The sequence below is a fragment of the Peromyscus eremicus genome, chromosome 1, assembly GCF_949786415.1.
Source record: "Peromyscus eremicus chromosome 1, PerEre_H2_v1, whole genome shotgun sequence".
NCBI classification, from domain to species: Eukaryota; Metazoa; Chordata; class Mammalia; order Rodentia; family Cricetidae; genus Peromyscus; species Peromyscus eremicus.
The window spans coordinates 58,499,492-58,512,610 of NC_081416.1; the positions used below are offsets into that span (position 1 = coordinate 58,499,492).

The window sequence follows — 13,119 nt, forward strand, 5'->3', positions numbered from 1 at the left end:
GAGTGGCCAGCCATTGCTAGAGAATCTGCTGCCAGCCACTGAGGCCTACAGGTGTGGGCTGTGCTGAGGCAGATCTGAGGCCTGTAGGGGTCGGGGCCAGGAGCATGACTAGCAAGGGTTAAGGACCACTTGATCTGGCAGACCTCTGTCCACAGCCCACTCCTGCTCTCACGCATGGCTAGGACTAGGGTCTGAGTTCTAGGAGCCTTCCTCTGCTCTGGTCACTGGTAGGATGGGGGGTGGAGTGAACAGTGAGTGACAGACAGCACATTCCCATCCCAATCCGATAAAAAGCGCTGAAGTCCCAGCACCAGGAAGGCTGATGCAGGAAAATTGCCATGAGTTTGAGGGCAGCCTGGGCTACATCATGGGTTCTAGGTTAGTCTGTGCTGTAGAGTGAGACTCTGACTCCAAATGCAGTCTGGGCATCGGAGGAGCCCACTGCATGTCTGGTAGATGGGGGAGGGGCACTGGTCCCCTCTCTGAGGCCGCCTACACTCCATACCCCTGGAGTTCAGCTCCTTGCGTGTGTGGATTTTAGTCTTTCTCCCTGCCTACCTACTGCAACTGTGGAGCTTCTGTCTGCAAAATCCTGAAGTTAAAGCTCTTAACATGACATGGATAGTTCTAGTACCCCCGCTGATTGCCCTCGCCTTACCTGCTGGCCAGGGGCCCAGGGCAGCCTAAGAGAACGAGAGGATGAAGGAAGCCAGACAGGATCCAGGAGCCCACCCAAGGTGAGGCACAACCTTGTGGGAGGCTGCTTGGACTCTGTGGTAAGATTTCTCCCCCCCCCCCCCCAGCCCAGCCCCTGGCCTCAGAAGACACTGCTCTCCCCTTGGACTCAAGCCAGAGGCAGAGCCTGCAGGCAGAGAGCACACAGACAGACTGCAGACCAGCCTGGGCCTCAGGTAAGGCTGGACTGATTGATGATAGGTAGGCAGGGCTGGGAAAGATGGGCCGGCCCAAGTAATGGTTGGGGAACGCTACACAGGCAAGAACAAGAACAGACAGACGCTCATCCCAGAATCCAGGTGACCACACCCTCAGGACTATCTTAGCTTTCAAGACTTCCATGAATTTTCTGAGTCCCAGTAGATGCACAAAGTTGAGGTATCCCAAGGGGCCATAGACCCTATGGTTTAAAGGGAGTGAGGGCCAGAGTTCTGTAAATTTCTCAGGGACAGAAACAGTCTAGGTCTGTGCGGACCATCCTGGACACGGTTTGGATGAGACATGAGACATTCATGAAGACCCAAGCCCTGCTTCCTCCGAGTGTGTACCCATGTCTGACAGCCACCACCTACTTTTTCCTTCCCAGGTGTTTCGTTTTCCCGGCTTTCCCAGACACTGGTTCTCCTTCCACATAAACGACACAAGGCTGGCTTGCTGGTTCAGACCTTTACTGAGAGCTGCCCATCACCTCTTTAACCCCCACCATAGCAAGAGGAACTCTGGAGTGGACAGTGACCACAGAGGAGGAAGCAAGCAGCGGATAACAGCGCTGGGTCTACAGGTCAGGACACCCTGCTATGACAGTTCCAGTAGGTACCCAGCTAAGTCCACCCCAGGCACTGTCCTTTGACAGAGCCATGGGGGAGGGGCCGCGGGAACCTTTAAACAGCTAGTCAGGCACATCCAGTCATGTCTGAGTTTGAGGATGGGAAGGGTACGCTGCATGGCATCTGCCATAAAAGGGGCCACATTCTGGCAGGCTGTGGCCAGAGAGACAAGTGTTCCATGTTGAAGGGAGCGGCTAGAGACCACAGGGTGAGGGTAGAGGACAGTGGCATGCCCCTGGAGCTTCTGGCAATCAGGGCATGCAGGACCTGAAAGTCACAGGCCAGGAAAGGCTCCAGATCAACCCAAAACTCAAAGGCATCTCTGTATGTGTGCGGAGGAGGGAGTAGGGGTGCCGTACATACACTTCCCAGCAGCCATATATGTCTACTGCTGTCATGGCCTGGATGATCTGGAAAGGAAGGACCAAAGCAGGACACATCATGTCCTCACCTATCCCTCACTCGAGCGGCATTCTGATTGGTGGAAGGGAGACCAGACGAGTCAAGCTGGAACAGATGGAGAACTGCTTAGAAGGCACATGGGAGTGCACGTGGACGGGAGTGCACGTGGACAGACGGGGACCACGAAGACGAATCACATGGAAATGCACACAAGACAGAAGGCCGAGGCCTGCCGCCACATCCTACTAGAACCAAACCCACAGTGCCTTAGGAGCTCAGTGCACACAGCACAGGACAGGCCAAAGATGGCGACAGACCTGAAGGGGACACTCCCCCGAGTGAGTTAGAAACCCCCAAGTTAAAACATCACCCCCACCTAGTGCATCTGCAGCACAGGGATGTCACCAAAAAAGGTGTCACTCAGGTGGCACAGCTTTGCTTTATGACGGGGGAGAAAACTCCTGGATGGGAGAAGAGGCAGCGAACATAGAACCACAACAAACCACTAGACCAAAGCCTTCAACAGGCAGACAGGAACTAAGACCCCAGTCACAGACAGGCCTGAGCCAGATAGAACCGGATAGAGCCATCAGCCCAGTGCAAGGACTGGGTGGACACACACACACACACACACACACACACACACACACACACCATACTTACACAAATTTACATGTCTTTCTACCCCGCTCCCTGAAAGGGCAACAAGAATAGGGTGAGCCCCACCAGCCAGGTCACAGACCATCTGCTTAGAAGCCACAGTGTCTCCAAAGCTTTCTGCCCCCCACCCCTGCTGCACTACTTGTCCTGAAAATATGCTGTGGGAATCCGAAGACAGCTGTGTGATGGCCTCCTGATTCTAGTATCATTCTCCCTGTCCTGGGGGAGGATCATAGAGGGGGAATCCACAGTGGGGACCCTAATCTATCCCGTTAAATTCAAGGAAATAGGTCACCGGTTGGGGTTTCCTGACAACCTGCTGGAGAGTCTCTCGGTGAACACAAAGGCTCCCATGGCTCACTTCAGATAACCTTGCCTGTTTCATCGGAAGTAGCACATTTCACAGTGAAAACGCCAGGCAAACAGAAACCTCTCAGGTCGGAATTATTTTATTTCCCAGCAGGTGGTATCTTCCAAACAGGTATATTCTCAAAGAACCATCAGTCAAAATAAGCCTGGATTTCACATTCTCACCCCCCTACACACACATAATACTACATTAAGAAATTTGAAAACATCTCCTTCCATCCATCATCTATGCAAATCCACAGAGTAATGATACAGGCTCCCGGTCTGGAAACCTAGCAACCGTATCCAAGTGCTCCTTAGTCAGCTAAGCAGCCACCAAACTCACACACACCTCGGCTCTATGGACTGCTGCGTTGTGACACACACATGCACACACACACATACACACACACACACACACACACACACACACACACACACACACACACCTCAAGACGAGACTCTCCATAGCTGCGGAAGGACAAGACAGAGGAAAACAAACCTTGTTCCGCTGAAGAAGCACAACCCATGTCATTTAATCCATCTGACAGCGCATCTCCCCTCAGAGCCAGGCAAGAACAAAACCAGCAAAGATTGGGGAAAACAGGTTAGCCGGGTTTTCGGCTTATCAGCGTGCCACATGCTTAATACTTGCATGCTTATTTCGGACGTGGGCTCCCCAGCTCCCCCCTGGCCTTGCTTTTAAGGGAAGCCTTCCTATGGAAGTCATCCTAAGTACTCTGTGGCCAAGGCACCTCAAGCCGGTTCGGCTCATCTGCCCAGCCACAGTTTACTGTGGGTGACAGCAAGCCGGGATTAACTTCGATATTCACAGCCTCTCCCAACCGGCACTTTCTTCCAGCTGGCAGATAAAACAACCTGATGGAGGTCACGTTTAATATTTTAAAGGGCGGGGGTGGGGGGGGTGAGGGGGGGAGGCTTAAAAAAAAAAACCAGCAGCGCAGAATCAGACAAGAGCAAGCAGCTCGCACGCCCTGACTGGCTAGCACATCAATGCGCACGCTAAAATACCATGCCTGCTGGGGAGACAAGCTGTGACCACACGAACTCTGCAGACCTCCAGGTATCCATTCACCAGATGGCTCTGACCACAGCATTATGGCTGCTTTTCCCCAAAGCCACATCTGCACTTCCTAAGTGCTTTGATTTCCCAGAAGCGCACTAGCAAGTGTGGAAAACACAGACTCCCCCATTCAAAGGCAGGGGCAATTTGATTTAACAGGAAGGATTTCCTTGATTAACCATGCAAAAGCCAGGGAAGTATTTAGGCACTTTTAGTGACCCCCAACTCAGAATGTGGAGGACTTTAGACTACCCTAATTCAGATATGTACCCTGACATGACCCAGCAGAGGTGGGGGGATCCCTACCGTCATTTCTTCCTCTAGGACTGCATTTCGGCCCCACTCAACACACAGGACTCTGCTCGTGAGCAGCAAGGGTTGCCAGACCCAGAAATGGGGACACACTAAGGGACAGGTTTCTTGCCTTCCTCCTCGTTCCTCCTAAGTGGCAGGAGAGCTTAAAACATGAGATTGTAACACGGGAGGGCTAGGGAGATGGCTCAGCCCAAAGTGTGAGGACCTACCTGAGTTTGGATCCCCAGAACCCATGTAAAAAAGCCAGGTACGGAGGTTCATGCTTACCATACCAGTGATGGCAACATGGGAGGCAGAGACAGGAGGTTCCTTGGCACTCTCTGACCAGCTAGTTCAGCCAATTGGTGAACTTTCAGGCCAGTGAGAGTCCCTGTCTCCAAGTAAAGGTAGATGATGCCTGAGGAACACCACCCAAAGCAGCCCCCTGACCTCCCATGCATGAGCCCAGAGGCACATCTATCATCACAAACCATCACCACACAAAAATACACAACAAAAAGACTGTAAAGTTGAAGCTCTAGACTACCCACAGGGTGTGTCCCATGGTGCCTAAGATCAGCATGGTCGCAGGGTTTTATGCTGAGAAAGAAAGGTGACAGAAAGGCTGGCCCTGGATGGTGAACAGCATGGGGGAGGGTCACTCACTCAGCACACACTACCTGGCACTGTGGGGCAGGCACTGTGGGGTAGGCAGAGTCCAATACTGTTGCTCTGGAGGAGGTAATGGCCCAGAGCCAGGTAGCCATAAAGCAATGAACATGTCATAAAGAGGACAAAAGATATGTCCAAGCCCTGAACTCTGGCCCCTGCAGCCGTGACCTTGGAGATGAGCTCTCTCACGGAATGATCAGTTTAAGGATCTTCAGTGGAAGGTCCTCTCAGCTATAGGACCAGACTGGTGTCCTAAGACAAGGCAGGAAGTTGAGACATGCTGGATGGTGACTTGTCTCTCTGCTGTGACAAACACCTGACAAGAAGCAACTTAAGGAAGGAAACTTTATTTGACTCATAGCCCCAGGGTACAGTCCATCATGGTGGCGGGGGAAGACATGGCGTCAGGAGCATGAGCAGCTGGTCACATGGCATCCACAGTCAGGAAGCAGAGAGAGATGAATGCTGGTACTCAGATCGTTTTCTCGTTTTTATCCTGTCTGGGCCCCCCAGCGAAAGGAATGGTGCTGCCAACACTCAAGGTGGGTCTTCCCATATCCAGAATCTTACTCACAGACATGCCCAGAGGTTTGTTTCCATGGTAATTCTAAGTTAGCAATCTCAATAGCCACAGAGAAGGTCAGGTTACCACAGACCAGAGACTACAACAATTTGTTGAAAACCCATGAAGGCCAAAGACCACCAGCAGCACCTAGCAGTGGGAAGCACCTGGAGCAAATCCTTCTGGAACCTCTAAGAAGGACCCAGCTGCCAGCACCTTGATTCTGACCCCAGAATGGCAGAATAAACGTGCTGTGGGATGTTCTGTATGGCAAATGTGTTGCTCTGATTGTTCAATAAATAAATCACTGATTGGCCAGTGGCCAGGCAGGAAGTATAGGCAGGACTAACAGAGGAGAATTGAGAGAACAGGAAGCTGGGTGAGGGAGACACTGCCAGCCGCCACGATGACAAGCCGCATGTGAAGATCCCGGTAAGCCACGAGCCATGTGGCAAGGTATAGATTTATGGAAATGGATTAATTTAAGCTGTAAGAACAGTTAACAAGAAGCCTGCCACGGCCATACAGTTTGTAACCAATATAAGTCTCTGTGTTTACTGGGTCGGGTCTGAGCTGCTGTGGGACTGGCAGGTGAGAGAGATTTGTCCTGACTATGGGCAAGGCAGGAAAACTCTAGCTACATAAACGCATTATTTTAAACTTCTTAGAAGGTCATTTGTCATCCTTGGGAACTGATGTGTGGCCAATCCTACCGTTTGAATGAGCTCATGCCCAGGCGGGTCCTGAGACACAAAGGTGGATGCCCAGCCTCAGAACCTCCAGAGGATTTCAGCACAGTGATTTCAGTGGCACCTGGACCTGTGGGGTCAGACTCCAGAGGTTGCCAGGGTGTCTGCATTCCACACAAGCTCTCCGAAAACCCAAGTACATCCCATCCTGAACATACACTGTGCAACACTGACTGGGGAGACCGAGAGCTCTCCCGTGCAGGTGAGTGGAGAACAAATCCATTAAGGGGAGGAAGGAGTGGCTCCCAAGCTCTCTCCAAAGATCAGTTGTCAGCCTGGCTGAAGACATGATGGAGTTGGGGGTGGCAGGACATCAAAATCCATCTAGAACAAATGATGGGGGGGAGGAGGCATTGTAACAGTCAAAGCGACAATATGCACCAAAGGTTGATCTTCTGAAAAGTCACATCTTTTCTCATCAAGCAGCTACTGATCTCTAAGTCATATGACTACTAAGGGGGCAGAGTCCTTTTAACACCTCCCCTAGAGCCTGGGGTGAAGGAGGGAACACAGAAGCCATCAATCTCTGAGGCCCCCACCTTCCAAAGAGCCTGGGCAGCTTCTGGACCCACTCACTAATCTGCCAAGGTCTTTCCAGGAGGGGTGGTCAGGGAAGACCATGTTAGTGGTGGCGAGCTCTGACTCAGGCATCTCTGACCCCTCGTGTTTCTGGTCCCTGTGGACATTTAAGGGCAGCACAATCTCTTGTGCACTGGAGGAGACAGATTGCATCTCCAGCTCCCTGCAGCGGCCTGTAATCTTAGGACACACAGGCTCCTGCTGGGGTCCTGCTTGGGCTCTGGGGAGCAGTCAAATCTCCCCTTTCACGAGCCCCCAGCAATGAGTCTTTCCCTCCAGCCTCCACAGAGCAGTATCAGTTGCACTGCCATCTGTGAGGTGTCCTGTGAGGTGGCTGAAACAGCACTAACTTTGGCCTCATGGGACATTCTGGGAAGAAGTTCCTAAGCCTGCCATCTCTCAAAGGGAAGCCATTTCCCTCAGAAATGGTAAACTCTAAGGAGAAGTTGAAGATTCATCTAGGATCTGTGGACGGGGCAACTGTTTCTGCAGGTGAGAACTCACTGGGCACCGTATGTCAGTGGTTCCCAACCTTCCTAACGCTGCAACCTCTAAATACAGTTCTCATGTTGTGGGGTGACCCCCAACTGTAACAATTATTTTGTTGCTACTTCATAACTGTAACTTTGCTACTGTTGAGAACTGTATTGTAAATATCTGATATGCAGGATATCTGATATGTGACCCCCCCCCCCCCCACAGGTCGAGAACCACTGCCCTAGGTGAAGATGTATACATGTGATCAGGACAAGATATCTCTATCAGGTGAGGCACTAGCAACTTGCTTGCTGCTGGTACGAGGCTGGGGCAGGCGAGCATAGAGAACAGCTTGTGAACCTGGGACTCCGCTTGGTTTGAGCTCCACACATATCCCTCTTCTGACAATGCTGATGTTCAGAGGCGGGGACAGGTGCCTGGCTGCACATCAGGATCCACCTCCCCAGTGCAAGGCCGGTCCCGGCCACATTTGATGTGAGACACACATTCAACAAGGTGAAGACGTGAAAGCAAGACACAGTGCCGCTCATCCCTGACACCCAAAGCACGTTGAGGGCACAGGCAGCGAGACGCAGATGCCATCTGCTTCCTCTCAAGGCCCCAAGGACCCCATCCCAGAGCCCCTCCATGGGACAACTCCACCTTCGAGGGCTCACCACTGCTGGTCCAGTGGGACTGCTCCCCGCTGCAGGTCCTGTGGAAGCCCAGTGCTGGAGGACGCAGGCCAGCTGGCTCATCCACTGTGCAAGACTGGGCCCAGCCCATGGCAGGGCGGTGAGAGTAGGGAGGAGCCCCAGAGACGGCCCTCCTGGTTGGCACAAGGGGTACTAGAAAGGGGAGGGGGACACCAAGTAGAGGTGATGGGAGGGTGAGAGAGAGCACCTCACGTTTTTCTCCCCTTGGTCACCACCCATCAGCTACACATAAGTCTGTGTAACTTCCAATAAGCACATCTAAGCCAGTTCCCCCCCCGTGTGTCTCCAGCTCCCCCGTGTGTCTCCAGCTCCCCCACGTGTCTCCAGCTCCCCCGTGTGTCTCCGACCCGCACTCCCCTCCCCGCCCCTGTCTCCTGCTTGGTACCCAGACAGAGTCTCTGGCTTGTTAGTGTAGATTTTCTTTTTAAAGACTGGTTTTTAAAGCAGTTTGGGGCTCACAGCAAACTTGAGAGAAAAATATAGAGATGTCCCCAGTCCTCCCCCACATGCACCATCTCCCCCAGGATCAGTATCACCTGCTGATGTCGCTAGACCCTCACCATCTGCAGAAATGTATAGTGACAGGCATACATTTTAAATCAATCTTGGGGAAAATCAAGAGACTTGAATCAGGTGGGAACCCTAGACCAATCCCCAGCAGAACTCAAACATCCCTGCCCCTGAGGCCCTGGACACTTTAGATGTCCCTGTAGCAGGCACTGTCAGGAGAGCAGAGAGTGGTACTCGTCAAGGGAGGTGCGTTGCGTAGCTCCCAAGGTCTTCACAACCCTCCCCACTATCAGGGGAGGACACCCAAAGCATGCGGGTGTCGCCGGTGCCTCTGGTAAGTTTTGCGGAGAGCTGGCTCTGCAGCAGCCCCAGGAGGATCTTGGATGGCAATGGCTGTGGTTTCTCACCAAGCCTACTCACCAATGTCTGTTTCCTTGTGGTTCTTGATGTACTCTGCGAGTTCAAAGTTTCCCGCTATGATTGCCACCTGCGGAGTGAAAAATCACAGAATTCAATGTCAGCTGCACAGCCATGGGTTTCTATGTGCTTATGTCATCCAAAGCTGTCCTCATTCCGTGTCTATTGCTGTGACGGACACTTAGAGAAGAAAGAGTTTATTTGGCTTACAAGTCTGGGCTACAGTTGTAAGAAATGGGTCTCAAGAAAATGACCACACAATCCAAAGTACTTCAGCTGGGCAAAAGCTGCACCGACTGAAGCAAGCCAGCAGCAGGAGTCCCAGTGGGTGTTTATTCCTAATGTAAAGGGATCCTGCGCCTCACCGAGAGGCCAGAGCTCAGCCTCACATTTGTACTTGCCTGACTGGCTAATAGGAGCGCAGTTTCTAGGGAGAAATAAACCTTGAGCATACATTTTGATTTCAAGAAATGCTAACCATGGCAGAATTTGAATTTCTGCCAAGTGGCTTCTTTACACTTTTTTAAATGTAGTTTTGTTGTAGTTGATTATTTGATAGAAAAGATGATACATCTTGTTTATATTTTCTCCACAGCCTCTTACTGAGGGGAAACCAAGACAGGAACTTAGAGCATCAATCCACAATCAGGAGCAGGGGGAGAATAAATGCATGGACACTCGCTTGCTTCTACTGAGCTCAACTTCTTGGCTCTTACACTATTCAGGACTCCCTGGGTAGGGAATGGTGCTGCCCACAGTAGTCTAGGACTTCCCACAACAATTAACAATCAAGAGAATACTCACAGGTCAATCTGATCTAGTTTAGCCCTCTCTTCCCAGGTGATTCTAGATTGTGTCAAGTTGACAATTAAAGCTAACCATCACAAAGGCCCGAGCCAAGGGATGCTTGCCCATCAATACTCAGCAGCTTCATCAGCAAGTTTTCGTTCCACTGCAGCCTTTGCGTGTGGGCAACTGTCTGTCCCGAGGCATGGGGACTATCTGCATCAGTGGTGGGGAGGGCGTTCACCAGGGGCTCATTCTGTGAACTCCCCACTATGAACTGTGTCCTATATACTCAGGATGCTGGGATGCTACCTCACCCACACCCCGGAGTTCTTTTGTGAGGGTTAATTATGATTGCCAACCTGACAGGGAGAATCTAGAACTACCATGGAGACAAGCCTCTGGGCATGTCCGAGGGAGTTTCGAGATTGGGTTAATTGAAGTGGGAAGACCCACCCTGAATGTGGGCAGCATCATCCCATAGGCTGGGATCCCTGGCTGAACAAGAGAAAGCGAGCTGAGCACTAGCACCATGTTTCCTGACTGCAGAGGCAATGGGACCAGCTGCCTCACACCCTCCCCGTCATGATGGGCTGTATCCTCAACCTGTGAGCCAAAACCCAGCCTCGCCTCCTTACGCTGCTTTTGTCGGGTAGTCTGTAACAGCAACGATGAAGGCAACTAGTAGCCCCATCTTTCTGATTAGACCCAAGTCCTCCAACCTGAGGAGAAAGTGAGGCCTCTGTGGTGGTTTGAAAGAAAATGGCCCCCAAAGGGAGTGGCCCTAGTAGGAGGTGTGACCTTGTTGTAGGAAGTGTGTCACTGTGGGGGGCAGGCTTTGAGGTCTTTTTTTGCTCAAGGTTCCCTCAGTATGACAGACAGTCAACTTCCTGTTGCCTCTGAGTCAAGATGTAAGGACTCTCAGCTCCAGCACCATGTCTGCCCGCACGCTGCCATGCTCCCCACCATGATAATGGACTGAAACTCTGAAACTGTAAGTGATCCACCTCCATTAAATGTTTCCCTTGTAAGAGTTGCCATGGTCATGGTGTCTCCTCACAGCAATAGAAACCTACTAAGACATCCTCTAAACGCTCTTACTGTTCCCGGAACACAAGCTGTTTCACCCCAGACACGCACACAGCCTGAGTGCTGGGTGGGGACGCAGCTCAGTGATAGAGAGCCTGCCTAGCAGGTGCGATTCCCTGAGCCCCACCTCAAACCCCTTCTAAAGCAGAACAGGCTATCATTCCAGTGCTCAGGAGGTGGAGGCGGGAGGATCTGGAGTTCAAGGTCATCCTTGGCTACTTAGTGAGTTTGAGGCCAGCCTGGGCTACGTATACCCTGTGATAGAAAGAGATAGAGGGAGTAAAGAAAGGGAGGGAGAGGAAAGAGAGTGAGCCTGACTAAAAATCATCCCAGCATAGCTCTGTAGTCCTGCTGCCTGCCACCTGACATTCAGGAGCAGCCAGGCAGGTGACACCACGGATCCAGTGGATGGTCCTGGATCCCCAAATAGGCCCAATCCAGAGACCCCTTAGCCAATGCCTGTACTGCTCTAGAGCCTCTGGGATGGAGCTCGTATAAGTACACCCACAACAGAACCATGAGATGCAGGTTCATCACACCTACGCTGAGTCATACACACCTACACTGAACTGACGTCAGGTAGCAACATAAGGGGGCCCTGTGGACAGGGTTTCCCTAGGAAGAAGTCATCATCAAGGCTGCAGCATTGACCTCTTCTTTACAGATTTTTCATTTGCCCAACCCATAATCGCATGGCCAGCTCCATAGAAAGGTTTGTTTTACACGCGCCATAAAGATGCCTGCTGACTAAAGAGGAGCCACCACAAGCTGAAAACATCGTGGGTCAGATGGGAACTGAGTATGTTTAATCTGCTAACACTAAGGCTCAGCCATGCAGCACAGCGCAGTGCCAAGGCTCACCCTTGGGATCCTGTGGCTGCATGGGAGCTGAGCTCAAGCTGCTGCCCAGCTGTAAGCTCATGTCACAGACCCCGAAAGAGATCAAATCCCCAAATCTAAAGGATACTTGGTACTGAATGCCTGTTGTATTCACACCATTTCAAAGCTGTAAAACTGGAAGCTGAACCTGTACAAGCCCCCCCCTCTCTCTCCCTCCCTCCCTCCCTCCCTCCCCCTTCCCTTCCTCCTTCTCTCCCCCCATCTCTGTGTACAAATGAATCTCTCTCCAGTTTGAAGACTCACTTGCATGCTAGATGTATATACCTGGGTGTAAGAAATGGGTCTAGGAATATGCTAGATAGTTCTATGTCAACTTGACACAAGCTAAAGTCACCAAAGAGGAGGGAACATCAATTAAGAAAATGTCTCCATAAGACTTGGCTGTAGGGCACTTTTTAAATTAGTGATTGATGGGGAGGGCTCTGCCCATTTTAAGTAGTGCCACCCCTGAGCTGGTGGTCCTGGGTTCTATAAGAAAGCAGGCTGAGCAAGCCATGGAAAGCAAGCCAGTAAGCAGCACCCCTCCATGGCCTCTGCATTAGCACCTGCCTCCAGGTTCCCAGCCTGCTTGAGTTGTTGTCCTGACTTCCTTTGATGATGAACAGTGATGTGGAAGTGTAAGCCAAATAAACCCTTTCCTCCCCCAAGTTGCTTTGGTCATAGTGTTTCATCACAACAATAACAACTTTAAGACAGGTCTCAAGAAAATGACTACACAGTATTTCAGCAAGGCAGAAAGCTCTACTTCTGCAGAAGGCTATTCTTAAGCAAGGGCCCCCTGGGATTTTATTACTAATGCAAATGGGTCTTCTGTCCCACGCTGGGTGGTTAGAGCTCCACCTGTCATTCTTTACAGGACTGGCTGACTTAAAGCAGGACAGCTGATGAGCAGAATGCAATTTTGAGCAGAGACTGCAACCTTGGGCATGTATTTTGATTTCAAGAAGTGCTGACCCTGAAGGAATTTGAGTTTCTTCCAAGTGGTTTCTTTAGATTATTTTAAGTGGAGTTTTGTTTTGTCTGACCTTTTGATAGAACAGACAGAACAAGCCAGGTGTGGTCGCACACGCTTTTACCCCCAGCGCTCAGGAAGGAGGCAGAGACAAGTGGATCTCTGTGAGATCGAGGTCAGCCAGGACTATGCAGTGAGACCCTAACTCAGAAAAGACATTTCCCGTGTGTGTGTGTGTGTGTGTGTGTGTGTGTGTGTGTGTGTGTGTGTGTGTGTGTGGTGTGTGCACCTGTGTGTGCACACACATGCACGTTTTTCTTGTTGGTTCTGCCCATCAAGAACTCCAGTGAACACAGATGT

At 51.3% G+C, this 13,119-nt stretch overlaps 1 protein-coding gene across 1 annotated transcript in view; it reads right to left on the reverse strand.

Annotated features, from left to right (window-relative positions):
- Nucleotides 1-13,119, reverse strand: part of LOC131903476 (SH3 and multiple ankyrin repeat domains protein 2-like) — a 398,315-nt gene that overhangs the window by 280,813 nt on the left and 104,383 nt on the right. Inside the window, exon 9 of the mRNA XM_059254102.1 lies at nucleotides 9,036-9,102. Coding sequence (XP_059110085.1) covers nucleotides 9,036-9,102 — 67 coding nt within the window. The remainder of the gene's footprint in view (nucleotides 1-9,035; nucleotides 9,103-13,119) is intronic.